The 23,426-nt window shown below is 32.6% G+C and overlaps 3 protein-coding genes across 7 annotated transcripts; 1 reads left to right on the top strand and 2 right to left on the bottom strand.

Annotated features, from left to right (window-relative positions):
- The first annotated feature begins 8,510 nt into the window (after positions 1-8,510).
- Positions 8,511-10,224, top strand: LOC107644423 (small ribosomal subunit protein eS26x). Its single transcript, XM_016348280.3, has 5 exons — positions 8,511-8,647; positions 8,738-8,830; positions 8,906-8,990; positions 9,104-9,237; positions 9,950-10,224. Exons 1-5 carry the CDS (start codon positions 8,645-8,647, stop codon positions 10,025-10,027), a joined length of 393 nt encoding a protein of 130 aa, XP_016203766.1. The 5' UTR covers positions 8,511-8,644; the 3' UTR covers positions 10,028-10,224.
- Positions 10,225-11,696: 1,472 nt separating this feature from the next.
- Positions 11,697-13,533, bottom strand: LOC107641293 (thiol protease SEN102-like). Its single transcript, XM_016344790.3, has 2 exons — positions 12,628-13,533; positions 11,697-12,285 (listed from the first exon to the last, which is right to left on the bottom strand). The coding sequence occupies exons 1-2, from the start codon at positions 12,956-12,958 to the stop codon at positions 11,864-11,866; spliced, it is 753 nt and encodes a 250-aa protein (XP_016200276.1). The 5' UTR covers positions 12,959-13,533; the 3' UTR covers positions 11,697-11,863.
- LOC107644422 (putative RNA-dependent RNA polymerase 3) lies at positions 11,697-22,398 on the bottom strand. Of its 5 annotated transcripts, none has more exons than XM_021102988.2 (19): positions 21,892-22,398; positions 21,193-21,364; positions 20,977-21,106; positions 20,554-20,628; positions 20,138-20,327; positions 19,702-19,900; positions 19,509-19,596; positions 19,270-19,410; positions 18,478-18,549; positions 17,869-17,975; positions 17,213-17,361; positions 16,840-17,062; positions 16,301-16,526; positions 15,999-16,171; positions 15,591-15,750; positions 14,845-14,983; positions 14,358-14,530; positions 13,963-14,227; positions 11,697-11,871 (listed from the first exon to the last, which is right to left on the bottom strand). In XM_021102988.2, exons 1-18 carry the CDS (start codon positions 22,241-22,243, stop codon positions 13,991-13,993), a joined length of 3,006 nt encoding a protein of 1,001 aa, XP_020958647.1. In that variant the 5' UTR covers positions 22,244-22,398; the 3' UTR covers positions 11,697-11,871; positions 13,963-13,990. The 5 variants fall into 5 exon arrangements, with proteins under 5 accessions (XP_020958647.1, XP_088344217.1, XP_016203765.1 ...); XM_088488091.1 differs by having other exon boundaries at positions 21,193-21,358; positions 21,892-22,386; XM_016348279.3 differs by lacking the exon at positions 11,697-11,871 and having other exon boundaries at positions 13,695-14,227; positions 21,193-21,358; positions 21,892-22,387.
- Positions 22,399-23,426: the final 1,028 nt, after the last annotated feature.

The following is a 23,426-nucleotide window of genomic DNA, read 5'->3' as shown; positions in this document are numbered from 1 at the left end:
ATAATTTTTTATCAAATATTTGTCAAAATATAGTTTATTTAAAATATTATATATAATACATAAAAATATTTTTTTTTAATTTTTTTTAGAAAAATTAAATAAATAACGTATAAACTACGTATGTGTGTATGTAATAGTGATTGATATTAGTATTGGTATATTCTTTTATTCTTTAGTCTCTCTAATATATATGCCACATCGTGACTCTCTCTTCTAGTCATTTTTATTTATATTTATTTTGTAGTAATATTAAGTAGATAAATAATTTAAAATTATTTTTTAAATTTAACATTTATAGTTTTATATATATAATATTTATAATTATATATTTATAATAAAATCATTTTTTATTTTTTATTATTTTAAAATATTTTTTATTTTTCTAGTTAAATTTTTTATTCTCTAACTCAACCAGATTTATATATATATATATATATATATATGAGAAATTGATGTACAAATGTGTTTCACAAAATATTTTTCATCATATATAATTTATTAAAAATATATTTTGTTAAATTCAAGAATAAAATATATAATTTGTTAATTTAATATAACAAATTTAATATGTTATTTTATTTCAATGTTATTATATTATTATTATTATTATTATTATTATTATTATTATTATTATTATTATTATTATTATATATATATATATATATATATATATATATATATATATATATATATATATGTGTGTGTGTATATATGTGTGTATGTTTATATATGTTAAGAAGATTATCACATAGGTGGAATTTTTTTTAAATATAAAATAGATAAATACAAAAAATATAATTAATTATTATATAAAAAAATTTTATAATATTAAAAAATTATATTCAAATGGTGTTTTAAACTTCAACATAAAAATATAAAATAATTAAAAATTATTTTATATTACTTTTCAAATAATTAGATTATTATATTTTAAATTTATTAATTAATTATTTTGTTAAATATATTATTATATAATATAATTTTTTATCAAAATATTTGTAAAAATAAAACTTATTTAAAAAATTATATATAATATATAAAAATATTAACTTTTTTTGTTTTTTCAAATTTTTTTAGAAAAATTAAATAAATAATATAATTTATTTTTTCCAATTTTTTTAGATAAATTCATATATATAGGTGTAATTACATATAATAACTGATCTGCATTTTAATTCAGATAGTATATAGTATATATTATTTTAGAAAAGGTATAAAAGAAAATAATGTATTTATGTGATTATATTTTTGTAATAGCCTAATTTTTTATATAATTTTAATATTTTTAATTGTGTAAGTTTTATTAGTTTAGATCTTACTAATATAAATAAATATATAATGTGAAAGACATATATTTAGAATTATATTATTTATTTTATTTTTAAAAAAAATTAAAAAAATAAAAAAGTCAATATTTCCATGTACTATATATAATATTTTAAATAAATTATATTTTTAACAAAAATAATTAGTTAATATATTTTGAATATAATAATCTAATTATTTGTCAAGTAATATAAAATAAAATTTTAATTATTTTTTATTTTTATGTTACAGTTTAAAATATTATTTTAATATTATAAAAACTTCTTGCATAATAATTAATCTTAATGAATAAAGAATACTCATAGTTTTTAGGGCAAATTACAAAAACAAACCAAAAGGAGGAGTAAATTACACCATTCTACCAAAATAAAAAACGTTATTTGGATCTCCCAAAAAATCACTGTCTTATATAATTCGAATTAGAAAAACCAATAGTAATTTGAATTAGACCAATTCGATTTAGTTGAGTTGCTAGTAATTTGAATTAAGCCAATTTAAATTATACATGCCTACAGTCGTAGTGTAGTTCAAATTAGAGTGATTCGAATTATGCATGGATGTAACTTATGGTAGTTTGAATGAGAGAAATTCGAATTATGGAAGCATGTAACGAAGGGTAGTTCGAATTAGATAGATTCGAATTATGCATGAGCATGTTCGAAGTTGGCTGCTTCGAATTATCAAGTCACCACGTGAATTCCATGACATAAATATAATCCATGCAATTATTTTAATACACCAACAATTATATCTACATAGAGCTAATGTTAAATCGAATTCAATTAGTTCGATAATACGAATCTATCTGATTCGAACTACCCTTCGCTACAAGCTTCTATAATTCGAATCTCTCCCGTTCGAACTACCATGAGTTACATCCATGCGTAATTCGAATCACTCTTATTCGAACTACATTACGACTGCAAGCATGTATAATTCGAATTGGCTTAATTCGAATTACTAGTAATCCAACTAAATCGAATTGGTCTAATTCGAATTACTATTGATTTTCCTAATTCGAATTTAACTCATTCGAATTATATAAGAGAGTGATTTTGGGAGATCCAAATAACGTTTTTTATTTTAGTAGAATGGTGTAATTTACTCCTCTTTTTGGTTTGTTTTTGTGATTTGCCCAGTTTTTATATTTATATATTTTATATTTAATTATTTAAGAATAAAAGATTATGTTGCTATTTAAAATATTGTGTATTAAAGTATTGTTATTTAAAGTATTTATTTACATACAAGTCTTTTTACGTTACAAGTTGGGCCAAACCAAACAGAACCTACGCTCACCAACAAAAGCGTAAGTGCTCCTTCACCATTATGAACGACTCTTCTTTTTCTTCCTCGATGAAAACTACATCTGTCATTATTTCTTCGCGTTTCTCCTCCTCTTCCTCTTCTTCCTTCTTCTTCTTTATGTTTCTTCTCTTTTTTCTTCGCGTGTTTCATATTCATCGTCGTGTTTCTCCTCATTCTTCTTTTGATTTTGCAACATTATGTATTTTTTCTTTTTTATTTGATTTTTTCCTCCAAAAAAGAATTATGAGAATATGAAATAAGAAAATGAAGAAGAAGAAGCAGCAGAAGATGAGGAGGAGAAAAAGGAAGAGTTTTGAATTATGCATAACTTATCAGAATAAAAATACACCCAAATATCTTCGTGTTATACCCAAATATCTTCGTTTTACACCCGAAGCTGCTGCAAATACAGAAATGAGTTATGCTACGTGTACACTAAAATCAACCACCAAAGTCAGCCACTAGTATAAAATACATACTGGAATACAAATATACGTTGAAAATAAATTAAAGCACACATGTATTTATACACAAATATATTGGTGGCTAATTTTAGTGTACAAATAACATTTTTGTACAGAAAAATGTTTCCTCTAATGCTGCATTTTTTTTTCTTCTTCTTTTCCATATTTCTTTTTTTTTTTTAGTTAAATGGATGTAAGTTCATCCTCTTCCAAGTAATTTTATAGCATTATGTGTTTCTTCTTCTATGTTTGATTTTTTTGTTTTTATTCTTGTTAAAAGAGTAAAACAAGAAGAAACTTGAGAAGGTAAAGAAAAAGGAAAAGATGAATAAGAAAAAAAAGAAGATGATGATGATGAAAAAAAAAAAGAAGAAGCATCAGAAGATGAGGAGGAAGAGGAAGAGTTCTGAATTACGCAGAACTTATCAGAATAAAAATACACCCAAATATCTTCGTGTTACACCCAAATATCTTCGTTTTACACACAAATTTGCTGCAAATACAGAAATGAGTTATGCTATATGTACACATTAAAATCAGCCACCAAAGTCAGCCACCAGTATAAATACATACTGGAATGCAAATATACATTGAAAATAAATTAAAGTACACATGTATTTATACACAAATACATTGGTGGCTGATTTTAGTGGCTGATTTTAGTATACAAATAGTATTTTTGTACAGAAAAATATTTTCTCTAATACTGTATTTTTTTTCTTCTTTTCCTTATTTCTTTCTTTCTTTTAGTTAAATGAATGTAAGTTCATCCTCTTTCAAGTAATTTTGCAGCATTATGTATTTTTTTTTATTTGTTTGATTTTTTTGTTTGTATTCTTGTTAAGAGAGTAAAACAAGAAGAAACTCGAGAAGGTAAAACAAAAAAAATATAAATTAAAAAAAAAGATGATGATGAGGATGAAAAAAAAAGCAGCAGCAGAAGATAAGGAGGAGGAAGAGGAAGAGTTTTGAATTATGCAGAACTTATCAGAATAAAAATACACCCAAATATATTCGTTTTACACCGAAATATCTTCGTATTACATCCAAATTTGCTACAAATACAAAAAAATATTTTCTCTAATGCTGCATTTTTTTTTAATTGAACCACACCTCAGCCATTTGATTGGATTCAAAAACAATAATCAATTTCGTTCTGGTTCAATTGACAATCTGAACTTGAATTATTCATTATATTCAACGAGATAACTGATGATGGAGGAGAAAGAGAAAGGAAGAGAAGAAAATCCAATGAAAAAAGAAGGAGGAAGAAGTGATATTGATGATGACGATAACGAAAAAGAAGAAGAAGAAGAAGAAAAACGTGCAGTAGAATGTGCGCGCGCTGATTGAAAAATCTGTTAAGAAGGAGCGTGAAACATACGTGCCATAAGAGACGCGTTTTAGGAATAAGTAAATTTCAGGACTTGTAAAACTTGTATAGCAAAAAGACTTATATGTGAAGATTAATTCATTTATTTATGTATTAAAATATTTTGTATTTAAAAGATTTATGTATCATATGTGGTCATAGGGTTTATCTTCTTGTATCTATTTATTCACGGATATAAATAGGACAATAAATCTATGACAATAAATCAACACACAATTTCATATTTATACCTTATGCATCCAAATGCTTTATCTAGAGTTAAGACTCAGAGTAGTCCCTAAAGTTGCACTCGAGCCTCAAAATAATTCCTAAAGTTAATAATTACCTAAATTGATCATTGAAGTTGCACTCCTAAATTCATAGTAGTCCCTGAAACATTTTCCGTTCATCGAAATTTTAAAACGACGTCGTTTTGAACAAAAAAATAAAAAGCGTGGCTTAGAACAAAAAAAAAAAATAACAAAAAGTGTAGCGTAGAAACCCCCCCTCCCCTTCCCCGTCCCCGTCCCCAACCCCTTTCCCTCCCCCAACCTTCCCCTTCCTCTTTTCCATCCCCAACCCGTCCCCTTTCTCTCCCCCAACCCTTCCCTTTCCCCTTCTACTTCCCCAACCTAATTATTCTGGTAAGAATTCCGATTGCGACGCCGCTAATTCAGACTCATCGAAATCAAGATCCTGTGCTGTTTATGGTTATCGGAGCTCCGGTGTTTCTAGGTTTTTGAATTTTCAGTCCTCCTCGAAGTCAGGCAGCTGCAAGCGCGAGCTTTCACCGAATCCTCGTGACTCTGCTGTTGTGAAAGACTCGAGCTCTCCGTCGCATGATTCTGATTCGTGCAGCGAAAGGGAAGAGTCATCGAATGGTGTGATTTCTTCGCAGGATTCGGGGAACGGTAGCGGGTCGGTGTATACGAAACCATGAACTCTCCCTCACTTGATTGTTGCCGTTACGAGAGGGAAATTTTATCGACACATGCACATACAATTTTGGATCGGAACGTGAAATTGAAGGATAATGGAAAAGGTTGTGATCTGAAGAGAAAGCAAGATCAGAGTAAAGGGAGTGCTGAGACTAGAACAACCAAATTCAGAAGATCATCAGCGCTGTTAGGATTTGGTTGAATTAGTCCCATATTGCTTAGGATAGCAAATGGAGTGGGTGGCCTAGGCTATAAATATGAGGCTAAGTTCTCCATTTGTTTTTGCACCAGTCGGAAACACTTTAAGCTTGTATCTGATTTTTCTTTTCCTCTATACTCTTTGATTAGAGAGTGTTGTGAGGTGTAGTTAGATATTTGCTTTGAGAGAGTGTGGGTGTACTGGGGTGCCGGTGTTAGAGAGAAAGAAGTCTATGTGTTGTAACAATTTTCACATAGTGATATTCTCTAGTTGTCATTTGACAACGGCCGTGGTTTTTTCTCCGGTAATTGGAGTTTCCACGTTAAATTCTTGTGTTGTGATTGTGTCTATTTTATTTCTCTGTCAAAGGTGTTTTCTCAAGGGGGAATGGTGTCTTATTCCCAACAAGTGGTATCAGAGCTTCGGTTCGGTTGCGGCTTGAGGTTGATCTTTGGTTGTTGTTGTTGTTGCTGGAAGGTAGTGTGACACTGTGAGAGTGCAGTTTGGAAATGTTCTGGCTAAGGAAAGACCTGGTATTTAAGTGTGTCCATTGTGACCCACCTCTCTTTTCTGGGGACCCTTCCTAGTGCACAGTTGAGTTATACTATTCCAGTATACAGTTGCAACAATGTCAGGATATTCAAGTGCTGTGAAGCTTGAAATAGAAAAATTTGATGGAAGAATCAATTTTGGCTTGTGGCAAATACAAGTCAAGGATGTGTTGATACAATCAGGTTTGCACAAGGCGTTGAAGGAGAAGATCTCTGGTTGCTCTCTCTATGAGAGAAGATGATGTTCTCTAGAAGACAAGAAGTATCCTCATGGTATTACCGCACTGCCATGGATAAGGATAAGTTGTGGCAATCGGGTCCACAATTGCACACGGGCATTAGTTGGCATTGAGATGCAAGGTGTGTGGCGGAGTTAGGTCGATGGCTGAAGAACTTCCAGGAAAAGCCAATTTGGAAGTTGCACCATGAATTTTCAGCAAGGTTTCGATCTGTACCAAGGCGAAATGCTTGGAGTGGTCTAATTCCAAGTGAGTATACTTTCATGGTGGAGTATGATAGTTCTCTGAACTATGATTGTCGGTATAGACAATGACAGCAAAGAATTGTCGGTGTTGACAATGGAAGCTGAAGATGTGTGACTATTTCAATCAAGGTGGAGATTGTTAGGATTTGGTTGAATTAGTCCCACATTGCTTATGATAGCAAATGGAGTGGGTGGCCTAGGCTATAAATATGAGGCTAAGTTCTCCATTTGTTTTTGCACCAGTCGGAAACACTTTAAGCTTGTATATGATTTTTCTTTTCCTCTATACTCTTTGATTAGAGAGTGTTGTGAGGTGTAGTTAGATATTTGCTTTGAGAGAGTGTGGGTGTACTGAGGTGCCGGTGTTAGAGAGAAAGAAGTCTATGTGTTGTAACAATTTTCACATAGTGATATTCTCTGGTTGTCATTTGACAACGGCCGTGGTTTTTTCTCTGGTAATTGGAATTTTCACGTTAAATTCTTGTGTTGTGATTGTGTCTATTTTATTTCTCTGTCAAAGGTGTTTTCTCAATGGGGAATGGTGTCTTATTCCCAACAAGCGCCTGTGGAGAACAAGACCCAACAGAATTTGGTGGTTGATGACGACGACGAGAAGAAGGCCAGATTGATGAGAAACAGGGAAAGTGCACAGCTTTCGAGGCAGAGGAAGAAGCACTATGTGAAAGAGCTTGAGGAGGTGCGGTCAATACATTCAACAGTTGCTGATTTGAGTAGCAAGATTTTGTTTGTGATGGCTGAGAACGCCACTTTAAGGCAGCAATTGGGTGTTGGTGGGATGTGCCCTCCTCCGCCACCTGTTCCTGGGATGTATCCTCATGCTGCTCCCATGGCCCTCATGCCTTATACATGGATGCCATGTGCTCCATATGTTGTTAAGCCTCAAAGATCTTAGGTTCCCTTGGTCTCCATTCCAAAGTTGAAGCCTCAGCAACCTGCTTCATCAAAGAGTAAGAAGTCTGAGGGTAAGAAAAGTGAGGTGAAAACTAAGAAGGTTGCTAGCATTAGTTTGTTGGGTATGGGAAAGCAGAGGAGAAAGACAAAGGAGAAGGACGTCAGGTTGGGAAAACAGAAGGAGAAGGGGAAGGATTGCAGGAGAAAAAGGGGACGGGTTAGGGATGGGGAAGGGGAAGGTTGGGAATGGGGAAGGGAAGGGGAAGGAACAGATTGAGCATGTGGGGGGAGGGATTCTACGCTACGCTTTTTTTTTTTTTGGGGTTCTATGCTACACTTTTTTTTTTAAACGACGTCGTTTTAAAGTTTCGATGAACGGAAAATGTCTCAGAGACTATTATGAGTCTTAGAGTGCAATTTCAATGATCAATTTGGATAATTATTAACTTCAGGATTATTTTAAAACTCGAATGCAATTTCAAATATTGCTTTAAGACTTAACTTGTTTTCTCAATGAACAAATAAGGACTTGATTGTGTGAGTATATATCCATAAATTTTCCTTCACCATTGACCCATCTCTACACGATATTGACAGGGTGGAATTCGCTAAATACATGTAAAAAAAAAGTTATATCTCAACATTTTTTTTGTCTAATCTCATTATTTATATATATATATATATATATATATATATATATATAAAATTATTTGATAATTAATATGTGAAAAGATATATTCAAATAAAAACGACAGAATTAATTACCATAAAATATTTTGTTAAGTTAGCATAAGATGTATAATAATAATTATTATTAAACACCACAGGGATCATATTTATAAACAATTTATTGTGCACATTAGAAAAGCTAAAAAAATTTGAACTTACTAAAGACAAACCTAAATATTTGGACTTTGGTCTCTAAGAAATAAAGATAAGAATGTTTTAAATTTTTTTTTAAAGATTAAAGCAGTTAAACAAGCCCAGTAATAGCTTAGGGATAAAAGCAAGCAAGCAATAAAACCTAATTGTTGTGCTATTGAGAAGCTGCCACCAGAACCCTAATTTCACAGCCGCAGGAGCTTCCACAATGGTTCATCTCTTCTTACTCCGATATCTTCTGCTTCTTCTTCTTCTTCTCTGCTTAATCCCTCACATTCTCCCTTTCGTTCTTCTTTTTCAGACTTTCAAGCGTAGAAATGGCGGAAGAAACAAGCATGGCCGCGGCCACGTCAAATTCATCCGCTGTTCCAACTGCGGCAAGTGCTGCCCTAAGGTACTCTCCTTCTTTCTCCGTTCAGATTTGTTTCTCACTCCTCTTAGATTAATTTTTCTTTAATGAAATTCACAGGACAAATCGATCAAGCGGTTCCTTGTGAGGAACATTGTTGAGCAAGCTGCAGTTCGTGATGTTCAGGAAGCCTGCGTCTATGAGCGTAATTCTTATTTCACATAATCTGTCTATCTCTGTTTATCAAGATTTGTGTTCTTTTGTTGCTGCATTATTTTGAATTTATGAATTTCTATTGTTTTGATTTGTTGGTTGTAGAATACACTCTTCCGAAGTTGTACGTGAAGATGCAGTATTGTGTTTCCTGTGCCATCCACTCTCATGTCGTGAGGGTGCGTTCTCGCACCGATAGGAGGAACCGCGAGCCGCCACAGCGCTTTGCCAGGCGCAGGGTATGCCTGTTTCGCCATTCTTTTAACTTCTCCACAATCTGTTGCGTATTGATTCTAATGAGCTCAAAATGTTTTAGATAATCTTTAGCTACGTTGATACACATTTTGTTCCTAAACTGTGGAGTATTGCAGTGCTTGGATAACTAGTTGGAACTTGATATTAATGGAAAGAATTGAGGCTGATACTAATCTCCTCTTTTCATATATAGAACGGTTATAGAGAACGGAGTGCTACTCTTTCATATTCATTTGAAGAAATCTCATTTCTTTAAATTGTAATTTAGGCAAATCATAGTTCTACATCTTGCAATTGCATGTCTAGAACTTGATATTAATGGAAAGAATTGAGGCTGATCCTAATCCAATCCACTAAGAATTGCGTCTCGTCCGCCTTTTAGTTTTAGCTATACTCAGATTTTAGAACTGTGATGTCAATTTTGCATTCTTATAACATTGTCTTCTTGAGCTTGTTCACTGGAGCATGTGAATGTGATTGACTGCATAAATGAATGGGACTCCAAACTTTCAGTCTTCTTTAGGGTAATTGGTTATGCATTCTTTCTTTTGGATAAATGATAATATGGCCTACATATTTGAATAGACTTGTGACTTTTGTGCCTAGGAATTGTAAGTGATGGTTAATCAATTTTATATGTCTTTTATGTACCATTTACTGGTTTTTTGATGATTGTATTTGTTTCTCATTTTAAAGGATGATGCACCAAGGCCCGGTCAGCCTGGTCAAGCACCTCGTCCTGCTGGTGGAGTAGGAGCTGCCCCTCGAACTTAACTCAAATTCTGAGATCGGCCATGTTGCATCGATTTTGTGATAATCCTTAATTACTATTGTTTTATATTTTGAATCTCAGTTACGTTTACGGTAAAATTATTTTCCCCCTATAGTTGCATGAATTACTCAATTGTCATGATTTTCTGTTTTGGATAATGGACACCGATTATATAAAGTTTAGCGTTTTGGAGGGGTAATTTTTTTTATTATTTTAAAATGGTTATAGTTATTGAAATTCTTTGGATAAAAAATCCAGACTATGGCAAAACTCAAATGATCCATATGCCAAGTCTCTCGGGAAAATAATCATGCTAGTAGATTTCATTTTTTATTTTATTCTTCCTGTTTTATTTTCTTTTAAATATTATAATTATATATATTTTTTTTAAAAAAATAACATAATATTAATAATGTTTTAAAAGACAAATAATTAAAGATAAAATGAATTTAATATTTTGAGATAATTTAAAATAATTAAAGAGTTTATTTCTTTAAAAGGTGGTATCATTTAAAAGGTGTGTATCATATGTGGTCATAGGGTTTATCTTCTTGTATCTATTTGCTCATGTTTATACCTTATGCATCCAAATGCTTTCTCTATGAACAAAGAAGGGCTTGATTGCGAGTATATATCCAGTAATTTTCCTTCACCATTGACCCATCCCTACACGTTATTGGTAGGGTGGAATTGGCTAAATACGTGTAAAAAAAAAGTTATATGATATATCTCAACATTTTTTTTGTCTGATCTCATATATATATATATATATATATTTGATAATTAATATGTGAAAAAGTATATTCAAATAAAAACAATGACAATAATTACCATAAAATATTTTGTTCAGTTAGCATAAGATGTATAACATTGTATTGTTCAACATACAGTAACATTTTTTACAAATATAATCTACATTCTTAATTTAGTATATTATATGGAGACATGAAATAAAAGGAGAAACATAAAAATAGATTCCAAAGCAAAATGGAGAGAATAATTGATAGAAAACCAAAAGTATAAAAAATAGTCAGAATTGTCCATTATTTGTACTTTTAATTAAAGATTAAAAGGATATCTAAATTGACGGTAAGACTTTCCTACACAACCATGCTTTTATACAAGATAAGACAATTATAACTGAATCTCAATATCTCTCAAGACCAGTGAGATAATAAATTAACAATTCTTCTAAACTATCACTACTTTTAAGTAATCACGAATAACTACTAAATTCTTTGAAGTTCTAACACAAAAAAGAATCATCGTCGACTAACTACAACCAAGTTTCTAAATTTTCAGTTAATTTCTTGAGCTACAAAAATAATGACAGGTAAATTTAGTAGGGTCAACTACATATATTAGACATGAAAAATCCCTATCATCAATATTAACAGATACCACATTCCACATTTCCACTTAAAAGCAGCCACAAAAATAATTGCAATAAACCAAAATAATGCGCAATGCACAAAGTTTGCTTCATTTCCCACAATGACTGACTTCCTCCATCGTGCCTACGGCCGTGCCGCCATCAGCTCCATCTCTATCACCACCATCATTGTCTCCACTACTGCCACTCCGTATTACTAGACATTAACATCATAAGTCCCCAAAACAAACATGGTCACATATCACATATTCAACTTAAAGCAGCAACATAAAGATCTACAATGAATATAGTGCACAAAGTTTCATTACTTGCCAATGACCAATCCTACAGGTTGATACTTGATAACATGAAAATCCTATATTATATTACAGGCAAATTAGGCACAGCTAAGGTGCAGTTTGGTAACAGTTCATCAACCAAAGTATTGGCATAGGCTATGATACAATTAACTAGCTAGTAATTTAAGATTATACCCACATTCACCATTGAAAACACCCTGAGAGTAAAACTGAAATGCTTGTCCACTAGCTTCAACTGATACTGAGATAGGTTGGGTATTCACTACCCTCAGCATTTCTTGCTCATTGTTTGGAGTTATATCGGAGTAACCACTGATCCTGGCCACAGGATTCATATTTTGTGCGTCACACATCCCATCTTTGGCCGTGTATGGGTAATCTGTTTCGCTGCTAAGACCTTGATTTTCTATATATTCAAATGCTTTGTCTACGTAGTATCCGCCGCAACCGTTGTTGGTGACGGTAGCGCAGTCTACCAATTGTTGCTCAGACAATGAAGGCAAGTTTTCCGTTTGGATTTTGATAATTCCTTCAACTGATGCCACCGCAGAAAAAACCCAACAACTCTCTGCAGTTATAACGCAAAATACGAGTTAATTATTCACTCCAATTATATTAAGTGTATATCAAAATTATTCATCAGTATAAAATATTCGTATTAAAGTATAAAATAAAAAAAAAAAAAAAATATATATATATATATATATATATATATATATATATATATATATATATATATATATATATTTGTACACAAATAAATAATACTGATTCTATTCTATAAATAACATTTTCGTTATTCACCAATAAAAGCTTTCAATAAGATTGTCCAAGTATATACATGCATGATGCATGGATTCAAATGTTGCAAGCATGCATTATTAGTACGTTAGAGACAATTATTACATACCGCAAAACTGCCCCTGGTACTTTCTGTCGTTGACAGCTCCTTTCTCTCTCCAATCCAAGCTAGGCTCAATGTTATTAGCACTCATCATGTTGTAATCAAATCCGCTGTTGCTGACGTTCCGATGAGGTTGTTTGTTGTGGTGGTGGATAGCTCCAGTGTGAGAGGCAAAAAATTCTTCATGGCTTAAGTCAGCAAAAGGGTTTAGGCTCAACTTGAAACTCTTGTTTCCTTCTTTATTGAACCTCTCTATAAACTCTAAGTTATGCTTGAATATCTCTTGTCGTTTGGTTTTTTCTTCATTGTCTTTGTAGGTCCGGCCGTACAAGTTCATCCATTGTTCATGTTTCTGGACAATAGATGACTCATCATAGATTGGACGAAAAGACTTGGCACGAGATATGCAAGTTCAGAGGAAAAGGAAGATGGCAACACGTAATTTCATGACTAAAGCCATTATTGCTGGACGCAAGCAATGTCTTAAAATGGTTTGAGGGATGGGTGTGTGAAGAATTCAGCTTCCATTGCGGGTTTATATATACAAGTTCATCACAGTATCCTGTTAGCTAGTTTTTTTGATAGAGTTTATATGGCTGAAAAATATCACAATTTTCTAATAGTCTACTTTGCAATGAAAAAATTAATGACTGACAAGGACAAGAAAAAATTTTTCATGGTTTGAGGGATGGGTGTGTGAAGAATTCAGCTTCCATTTCGGGTGTATATATACAAGTTCATCATTAGCTAGTTTCTCTGATAGGGATATATGGCTGAAAAATATCACGATTTTCTAATAGTCTACTTTACAATGAAAGAATTAATGACTGACAATGACAAAGAAATCTTTCAAAGAGTCTTTTCTTCTTAGGTGAAAACTCAGGTGTAGTCGACTTCACGTGAAGTTGATAGCTGAGAGCTGTTAAATGATTTGACTGATTTGACTAAATTTTCATCTAACAGCTCTCAGCTATCAACTTCACATCAAGTCGACTGCACCTGAATTTCTATCTTCTTCTTATTAAGAAAGTTTATGGACCACCACCCATTTTATAATAAAACCAAGTTAGAAATGTGTGTAGTTGTTATCTATTATGTATTTATAATATCACCATTTTAAAGAGGAGAATTATAAAGTACAAATGTTATATGGTATGGAGATACAAAGATTTTTTCTTTTTTAATTTTCAAAGGACACGTAATTGTTTTTCTCAAAGCAAGGCAAAAAAATGTGATAGCTCATTAACTCTTCAATAGCTTGCTTAATTGTCTGATCTCTTAGCCAAATCATATTCATCACTCATCAGTTACACTAGCTATAAAAATGATGCCTGCTTTTGCCTAGTATGACTGTGCAGAGTGAAGATGATCATCCAATCTCACGCAGTACAGAGAGGGAAACAACAAAAGCCTTTTCATCTTGTTTAAGATTATAAAGACTGCATAGAGGTAAACCTGCAACCTTCCATGCAAATCCGCATTTACCAACTTGCTTCACTGCCATGGCATGGTCATAAGTAGCATTATACACAGCCAAAGCATCAATATAAATATCATTTATGTCTCTTGCACTATCTTCCATATTGTCAGCACCATCATACAGTTTCTACCCAAAAAGGAAAATTCCCATCAGCATACACTGTTTATGGTAACATCCAGGGGGTAAAAAAAAAATGTGCTTACATATAGAATGAGGGTATATACAAATAATATAACTAGAAAAATATGAATTTTACCTGCTTATAATATTTGATGACTTCATCTGCCTTCTCTTTGGAAGCATCTTTGTCATTTTCTTTGTCTCTTAAGGCAGCATCCATATCACTCCTATACTCCTCATATAAATTTTGCCAATTTTCCAATCTTGTTTTAGGTACTTCAATATCAAAACAAGGGAGTTTTTTTATTTCTGGTAACATGGACAGGACGATAATCAGCATACATAAAATGGACAGATTGTACATCACCTTATATAAAGTACTTGGAGGAAAATAAATAAATAAATCATGAAGGTAGGCTTCAAAATCACGTTAAGGTTGCTGTCTTATAACCAGAAGATTGCAAGTTTGAATCTTCATAAACACCCCCTCTCCACTATGAAAAAGTAGAGCAATATACATTTATCATCCTGGGACCTCGCCAGATGGTAATGTTATGCGCTTGACAATCCTTTTCTATATTTATATAAATAAATAAACACCTGACTTAAATGCAAGTCCCCACCTATTGCAGAATCTTCTTTATGTTGCCATCTGCGAACCTCATCATATATCATTCCTAACACAGAGGTTGAAGTGAATGATTTCTCCTTTTCCATATAATGTGGGAACAATTCTGCAGACAACTCTTTTGGGACTTCAATCTGTTGATAAAGTACATGTGTCAGTTCAGACTGGAAAACTCAGATGGTATTCATTCTGGAAAGCATTATTTGTAAATATTTACACGAATAAAACCAAATACAAAGTCATGTCATCTATTTGACCACACGGCACCAGAAACATGATTTTTCAATCCCGAAACAAACATTTAAATAGTAGAAAACTGAAAACCCCAGATGATAGAATAGATATAAAATATTGCATCTATTGGCAATGACTGGCAACAAATGAATAAGAGAAGTTTAGGACAATTGATCAGCAGAAAAGAGACATGCACCCAGATTTGCACGCCATAATGAATATGCAAAGTAGTACATAAAATAAATTCTAATATTTACAGATAACAAAGTTCATCATGATAACAGTAAATTTAATCAAGTAATGACTGCATTGCCAACAATCCAAGATCATGAAATCCCATGATTGGGAAGCCCAGATCAACCTATAGACTTCGATGTGACAAATAGTTCCATGTTGAGTGAGAAGAAGCACCAACACAACTGCTAATTGATTGGTCAAGAAAAGTCATGGAGTCCACAAGCAAACACCAGATATAAAGCAATAATAGAATGATGCGGTCAAACTAACCTTACGACCACTTTTCTTCGGAGCATCCAATGCAACATAATATATATTAACCAATCTAATTATGTTTTCCTTCACTCTTTCCTTCTCCTCTTCATTTCTTATGGTTAAAAATCGATCCATGATTGCCATCCAGCTATCAGCAGCTGCACCTATTGCAATGCTGAAAAATAGAAAAATAAAAATAAAAGAAAATCCTTAAGACCAATTGGAGATTGTGTTCCACCAACAGCCTTCTTACCTGGATTCACTATGTTATAAAAGAGTGGTTATCTAGAAGAGATGAGCATGACATACATGTATGTATTTAAATCTAATTTTGCCTGCAGTACCCTGCACAATTTTCACTTCTGGAAAGCATGTATACGACTAGAATTCTACAAATTTTTATATATATAGCTGCAGATTCACCTTGGTTCAAATCGAGTCTTTAGGTATAGTCTAAAAAGCCGTTCCTCAAATTCATCAGAAGACATATCACGTGGTTCTTTAACATTTTGTTCTTTATCACGTGGTTCTTTATCATGAGGTTCTTCAGGTCGAGTTTCTATCCAAGGGTCACTCTGTCTGAAGGATTTTAATAGCTGCAGCATTTCAAACTTGAATGGTCAAATTAAACTACTTTAAAGACCCTCGGAGAATAACAATGGGACAACAATGCAATAAACAAATTTAGTGAGAAGAATAAATTGAATTCAAACAGGGAATGGAACCTCAGAATTTTGTGAAACCCAGTACATGTCTCCATCAAAATCGCCTCCGGCAATCTCATCTGCCACAGAGCGAGGACCAACACATGGGAAGAAAATTGCATATTTGCTATCACCAACATAAGATTTTAGTTCCTCCAAAGGTACTGCAACCATTCTGTGAATGTCCCCAAAATGTAAACCTGGATTTCTGTAAACTAACACCTCCCCTGTAATTGGGCCATTTTCACTACAAAGAAAAAGGAACAATCAGCTCAGACATAATAATATTAAATTGCAAAAATTGTTCCACTTTTTTTTAAAAGGAACACTATAGAGCATGATGCAGCTAAACATGGTCATAGCATTTTGTTCTACTCAATATTGCATACCGTTCATTCTTGGCAAAAATGGCCATTTTCACTACAACGATGTATGTGTCATCAAGACAAATATTCTGTTTTCATTAGTTTTGACTTTTGAATATCAAATACATCTAAAATTTAGAAAATTTTCTGGACAAAAGATTAATTAATACCAAAGAGTAAAAGATTTACACTTACTGAATTACACAAACTTGATTTCTTTCTAATTTTCCAGTGGGATCAACAGTCCCCATCAAATAGAAAGAATCTGGTATATAGATCCTCCCTCCTCTAAGCTTCTTCATTTCCTCCTTTGCAAATACGGACAATTGAAACTGCAAATGCGGCTCTTCAATAGAAATCCCACATAAGATCATTCGCATTGCAGTGTAATCATCCATCTCACCATGGTTTAGAGAAGCTGCATGTAAATGATGGTAAGAAAGCTTTGCTTGGTGAGATTTCAACACATTTAAAACAGTATATCACTTCAATTCATATCCAAAATAACTAAACAAGTAAGACCTTGATGAAATATGACAAAATAAATCTACTAATCTGCATGAACAACCTCTAAATGCAGCGCGCTTATTAGAGAAGATTTGATCAACTTCTTTCAGATTATCCTGAAGTACTTCAATGAAGTATCCATTTGGAACTCCACCATAGCTTAGAAGTGCAATGAGATATTTAGACAAGAATGAGCGATTTGGGTGATTGCTGAAACATGTGGAACTTAGTTAGTGAAAGAACAGTAGATAGTTTGCTAGGCATCTCATAAGAAAAAAGCTTGAACAATGTACTATCTATTATTGGTTGCAAATTTTGGGCAACATAGAATCATCAAATAGTGTCCTTTTGGATGCATATATCTACCTTCACCAAACCCAACCAGGTGAAACCCGCATCTCCTTCAAGCACCCATATTAAGGAAATCATTATATGCCTCTTTAGCCCATTTATATCGAGGATTATTAGTAAATGGTGAAATGTAAATATAAACAATAAAGCACAGCACTGAAAGGGCCCATTTTTTAATGGTCTGGTGGACCGCTAAAGTTGTGCATCCAGATGAAACACATAAATCGATAAAAGCAAATACATTATCCCGTTAACAAGTAATATGTGAATGGACATTATACTCCATCAGCTTCTGAAATAATTTAATTATCAAAATAATGATAACTACGCCAAAATACTAGCAGGAAAGGTGATGAAGTGAAAAACCTCGTTCCCACTACTTCTAACGAATCTATGCTTGGAGCATTCTCAAGTTCTTTGTCGCTCTTAACTTTAATCATTGAATCCCGAACCTGGATTGTCCTAGGAGGAAGCTGCAGAAAAGGTATACTTTACCATAATGTTTTTCTTTATCTAGAGAAAATAAATTATTTTATAGAATAAACCACAATACCTGTCCAATTCTAAGTAAGAGAGTATGTCAAGCACCTCTAGTAACCAGGAAAAATATATTGGAAAACTAAAATACCAGCATGCCCTATGCAGATAAATTTGGGTTTATACACTTCTGTAATATAGTCCACCAATGTTAAATTGCAATAATATTTTATAAACATATCACCTATGTTATCCTTCTCATCATTATAAGACTACATGTTCAACTTAATCATTGAGAACCAGAATAAAAACAGTGGAGCAAAATATGGAAATACCAAAAAGTATCTTATGATCTATCTACACAGAGTTATAATTTACATATCAATTCAGACAGCTTAAAAAGCACTCAGCAAACTAGGGGTTCCATAATATTGACTAGATAAACATATGCCAAGGAAGAAATCATGACTTTTAACCAAGAGTTGTTCAAAAACATACCGTATGATTAACCAAAAGCGTGCCTTTAATAGCAGAACCCTTGTGGAAGAGACGGCACTGGATCAGCAAAGGCTTTATGGGCAAAAGGGAAAATTATAAATTCTATTAGGACAACATCCGCGCATATGACATGAACAAGCAATATGAAAACGTCATTGCAATATTAAAACTGGCAAGGAAACCATAGAAATTGACCATCCCCCATTGTATCATCAAAAGCTAACAGATCGGGAGTTTCCTAAGTTTAAAGACAGCCATAAGCACAGAATACTCACAAAGGGGCTAGATCATAAAGCATATTGAAATATTTCTTGGCATTTAAAATTTGTCATTTACTTCACTAGAAAAATACCAACAAAAGGAGAACCAGAATATGATAAAGTACAGGGAAAAACATATTGCATTATGGATGACTTCTTATTCTTATGGAAGACATGATGCAAAAAAAAAAAAAAAGACACCAGAAAAATAAAGAGCTTCCATCCAAAATTTTTCTCTTCCATGCATCAACTTTAGAACAGATTTTATGTGTGCAGTCATTAAAGTCAAAAGATAAAGCACAAGCCACCATTTCGGAGAGTATATATAAACCACGAAAGGTGAAAACTTGAGTTCATCCTTTCACAGGAAGTGAAAAAAAATGTTTAATCCACCAACCAAAACTGTGGTTTTGCAACATAATTTTTTTTTTCTTTTTAATGTGGATTCTTAACAAATGACCAGTCATTGGGAAAAAAAAGGAATTTAACTGAAGAACAATTTAGTGGAATATACACTAAAAAGTCGAGATACCTTCGTGACTTTATTTTTGGCAGTTCCTTTAAACACACTGGTAGGGAAGGACGACGCCAAGTCTTCTGAGATGAACCCAGTTCCATCTGTATGAATACGCAGTTTGCCATCTATATCAGGAATTCTTTCTCCTTTTTCATCCTAATTCCCAATGACAAGGGAGGTCAAATAATAATAATAATTTGCTTCATGCAAGACTGTAAATTATAAAAATTGAGTATATTGGCAATTGACTATACCAGGCAATATTCATCATCAATTTGCTTAACATTCACACTAGCCAAGTCAATGTCAAGTTTGAACGTCTTTGATAGAAGAAGAGAGAATCTGAATACCACTACAGTTAGTTTCTTGGACAAAATCTATTACAAGGTGATTAAGTGCAGGCCAAATAAAATATGGATATCTAAAATAAAGTATTTGTCATACTACCTGGCCATATACTTATCCACACTAGCTAACGTGTGAGCATGCATAAACAAACATCTAGCTTCAATCATAGTCCGATCTTCCAGAATGTACGATGCCCTCTCATCAGCAGAAGAAAGTGACTTCATCCTAACAAAATAACATTTTACAGAGGACGATGCTGGGTCCTTCTTCTTCTCTTCCTTTCCACCATCTTTAAAAACTGCTCAATTGGTGGAAGATGTATGTTACATGCCAGTCACTACAAGTTTCTTAAACAACTCAAGAGATAACATCTGATATATGACACAGTAATGATTTATTAAAATAGAATATTATATATCAAAGGATAAAATTAAAAAGCAAATTTCTCACTCTATTTAGTAGTTAAATCATAATTGGAGGTTAGCCAGAAAAGGGAGAGGGGGTAAATATGAAAGAACAAGGATAAAATGGTTACCAAAAAAGCGATATAATCTAAGCCCAACTTGGATCCCTTCCTTTCCAAACTTCTCATACAGGTTGATAGCCTCATCAACAGTGATTCGCGTCTTCGTGACACTTTCCTCCTCGGAGAATTTAACAAGTAAGACATTGTCATCCCCTAACGTTCTCTGTAGGTGTGTTCTTGAGCTCTGTATAACAGGACCCTGAGAGATTGATATACATACAGGAGCAATAAAGTAAAGCATTAGCATAGAAATAAAATATCTATGTAGAAAAATAACCAATATACAGGCAGCTTATTGATACAGACAATTCATAAAAGTATACTAATTTTAATGCTATACAAATGGAGACCTTGATGGCATTAAAACCACCGAGTGGTTACAAAAATTTTGACAGTACAAGAAAACAATGCCGAGATCTACAAACCTTGAATCTTAAGCTCCCATCCGTAGAAACATAGCATTGATATACATGTGGCCTACTAGAATCCCAGTCAACATACTGAAGAAACCAAGGTTGTCGTTAGTACAAACAGAAAAGAAATTTAACACAATGAAAGAGCATCATGTTGATATGCATCATTGTAGACTGTAAAAGTCTTCTATCCCAAGGCTAAACAAGATCTTCCCATTCTGTTAAACAAAATTTTGATTTCTGTATGTCAAGCACTATTTAAACAATTAAAAGTTCAACAAGTGAAGTTTACTAATGCAAATTTTATGACTACCATAACTGCCAAACATTAAAATTTGAAACAAAAGACAACTTGATTGCAGATCTCAGAGTTGCACTTAAACCAATTGCAAAGGAATAAACTATCTCAAATTACTAAGAGTTCATGATATTTACCGATTGCCGATCGCGGCAATCCTTTATATATTTATGCCCCACATCTTGCCATATTGTTCTCTCAAACCTTCCCATGGGCAAATCTTTCAAGCTGCTAATATAGTCCGGTTGAAGAGTCTCAAGACTCTCCCTGTAATTGTATGAATGAAAACAGAATTATATGCAAGGAAAAACCAAAAACCAAACAGAAGAATAGCCAAGATGCACTGAGCTTACCCTCCAATGTAACTCAACAGCAGAAAGGCCCTTCTGAACTCCAATTCTCCAAGTGCCTTCATCTGTGGACTAAGCATTTTCTCTTCTCTTCTTTCAGCATAAAAATCCAAGGGGTTTCGTTTAAGTTCTGTAACAACGGCCTGAGAACTGCCTAAACCAACTGTATCTGTAGCTTCAAAAATGAACGACAAAGAGTGAAGCTTGTAAATGATCCCACAATGGCACTAAAAGCCCTACTAACGACATTAAAACAGTGTTATGTTCCTGACAGAAGCACGGTACTTTATTAATGAATCATAGTATCACACTCAACATTGCATTTGCAGTACTCATGGTGCACAAATGACACTCTATTTATTCATACAAACAATCATGCAAAAGAAAAACAAACTCAAAAAATTAAACAAAACAAAAATAATTTTGACAAAAGGGTGGGGGCAAAACCGGAAAATAATTTAGTCTTGAAAAAAGAAAGGAAAGTGGAAAACGACGTTTTAAACTCAATATGCTATGCACGTAAGAAATAAGATCAAGCAGATAGAGATTACAAGTTCAAATTTGTCAATAGTTAAAAAGTTCCATTTTTTTCCTAAAGAAAAATCAAAAGAGGAAGCAAAGAAGTGAATAACTACTCCTTTTCCTGTGTAACTGAACCCAGCAACGAGTGAAAAGATGCAAACTCGAAGTAAAGAAGCATACTTTGGTGGTGCTGGCTCATCGTGCGCGTAGCCGAACCGGTGAAACCGTTGGGAGAGAGAGTAGAAGAAGCAAAAGGGGAGTTCGACGGAGAAGGAAATGAAGATGGCGATGATGAGGCAGTTGATTGTTTGATCAAGTAAACTATGAATGCGCTTAGAGTCGACTTGATTTTGGAGTTTGAGATTTTGTTAAGTAAATTAAGGGCTTCTTGCTCGCCAATTTCAGCGAGCATGCGCCTGACTTTAGAATCTGGAGGACTCTGGTTCTGTTCCTTGCAGATGCGCTCTAGAAGATTGTCCACCGAAGCTGGAAGAGGCACCACTACTTGCTCTGTGCCATTGTTACTCGCCATGTGTTTGTGAAAATAAATAAATATGTGAAGAAGAAGAAGAAGAAGAAGAAGAAGAAGAAGAAGAAGAAGAATTGGTGAAGAACAGTGAAAAGAGAGCGTGTTAGGACTAGGAGTGAGGACACTGAAGAGTGGTGACTATACATGATTCTGCGTTTACATATAAGTATATAACGGTTGAAATATGATTGAAGAATTTTAATTATCAATTTTAGGTGGGTTGATTATTATATCTGAATTTTTAATTTTAATAATTAAAAAAAGGCAAATGGTATATTTTAATATTAAATATAAAAAAATATTAAAAATATATTATTAAATTAAAAAATTAAATTAATAATTAAATAATAATAAATTTTAATATCTTTTAAATATATAATAATATATGAAAGATATATTGTTTGGTTTTCAAAATTTTAAAGAATACTATAAAATTTAATAATTGAGTTATTAAAATACGGTTAATATCTACAAAACAATCGAAAAAAATGTTTAAAAAAAATAACGATTTTTTTAGGAAATTAATTAGGAGGGTTAGAGGGTAGTTAATTAAAATTAATTCATTGAAAAATAAAAAATTAATCTTTTATTATTTTAATTTTTAAAATTTTAAAATTAAAAATATAAAATTTTGTTTGAGTTAGATTTATATTATAGTTAATTTTTTAAAATTTTTTCAAAAAATAAATGAATAAAATTGGTGGAGTGTAAAATGGGTGACAACTGACAAGACATAAAGCTGTAACTGAGTTTAGTAGTACTGTGGTAGCCTAGTAGTAGTGGTGTCTCCTCTCCAAGACTCTACCATGCGCTTTTGTTTGAAATGCTCTCCTTTGGGGTTAACTTAGCGGACAAGTATTATTTAAATAAGATAAAAAAAATCTAAAAATAAATATTTTTATTAAAATTTGATCTGTATTTAATTATTAATAAAAAAAATAATTTTATATCATTAAAAATATCAATAATAATTAATTAATAATTATAAATTATAAAATTTGTTAATCTTTTAACATTTCTCTAAAAAAAAGTAGTGGTTGGCCCTAAACAGTAGACACTAGACAATTAAATTTCTTTTTAAATTTAATTTTAGTTATAAATATGCTATGATCATGACCTAATTGGAGGATATAGATTTTCGTTTGACAATGTATGAATTCAATAGGAAGGATTTGCGTGTCTTTCT

This window comes from Arachis ipaensis, chromosome B5 (assembly GCF_059453495.1).
Source record: "Arachis ipaensis isolate K30076 ecotype BB chromosome B5, ASM5945349v1, whole genome shotgun sequence".
Taxonomy (NCBI): Eukaryota; Viridiplantae; Streptophyta; class Magnoliopsida; order Fabales; family Fabaceae; genus Arachis; species Arachis ipaensis.
This window is presented reverse-complemented; position numbering and strand designations above follow the sequence as displayed.

Excerpts from the sequence above, each read along its gene's own strand:
- LOC107644423 (XM_016348280.3), top strand. Across the intron at positions 8,831-8,905 it reads GCGGCAAGTGCTGCCCTAAG|GACAAATCGATCAAGCGGTT; the intron begins GTACTCTCCTTC and ends TGAAATTCACAG. Across the intron at positions 9,238-9,949 it reads AGCGCTTTGCCAGGCGCAGG|GATGATGCACCAAGGCCCGG; the intron begins GTATGCCTGTTT and ends CTCATTTTAAAG.
- LOC107641293 (XM_016344790.3), bottom strand. The coding sequence starts at position 12,958 with ATGAACTTGTACGGCCGGACCTACAAAGACAATGAAGAAAAAACCAAA. Across the intron at positions 12,286-12,627 it reads GTACCAGGGGCAGTTTTGCG|AGAGTTGTTGGGTTTTTTCT; the intron begins GTATGTAATAAT and ends TTATAACTGCAG.
- LOC107644422 (XM_021102988.2), bottom strand. The coding sequence starts at position 22,243 with ATGGCGAGTAACAATGGCACAGAGCAAGTAGTGGTGCCTCTTCCAGCT. Across the intron at positions 21,107-21,192 it reads CTGTTGAGTTACATTGGAGG|GGAGAGTCTTGAGACTCTTC; the intron begins GTAAGCTCAGTG and ends ATACAATTACAG. Across the intron at positions 14,228-14,357 it reads TCATCAAATATTATAAGCAG|AAACTGTATGATGGTGCTGA; the intron begins GTAAAATTCATA and ends CTTTTTGGGTAG.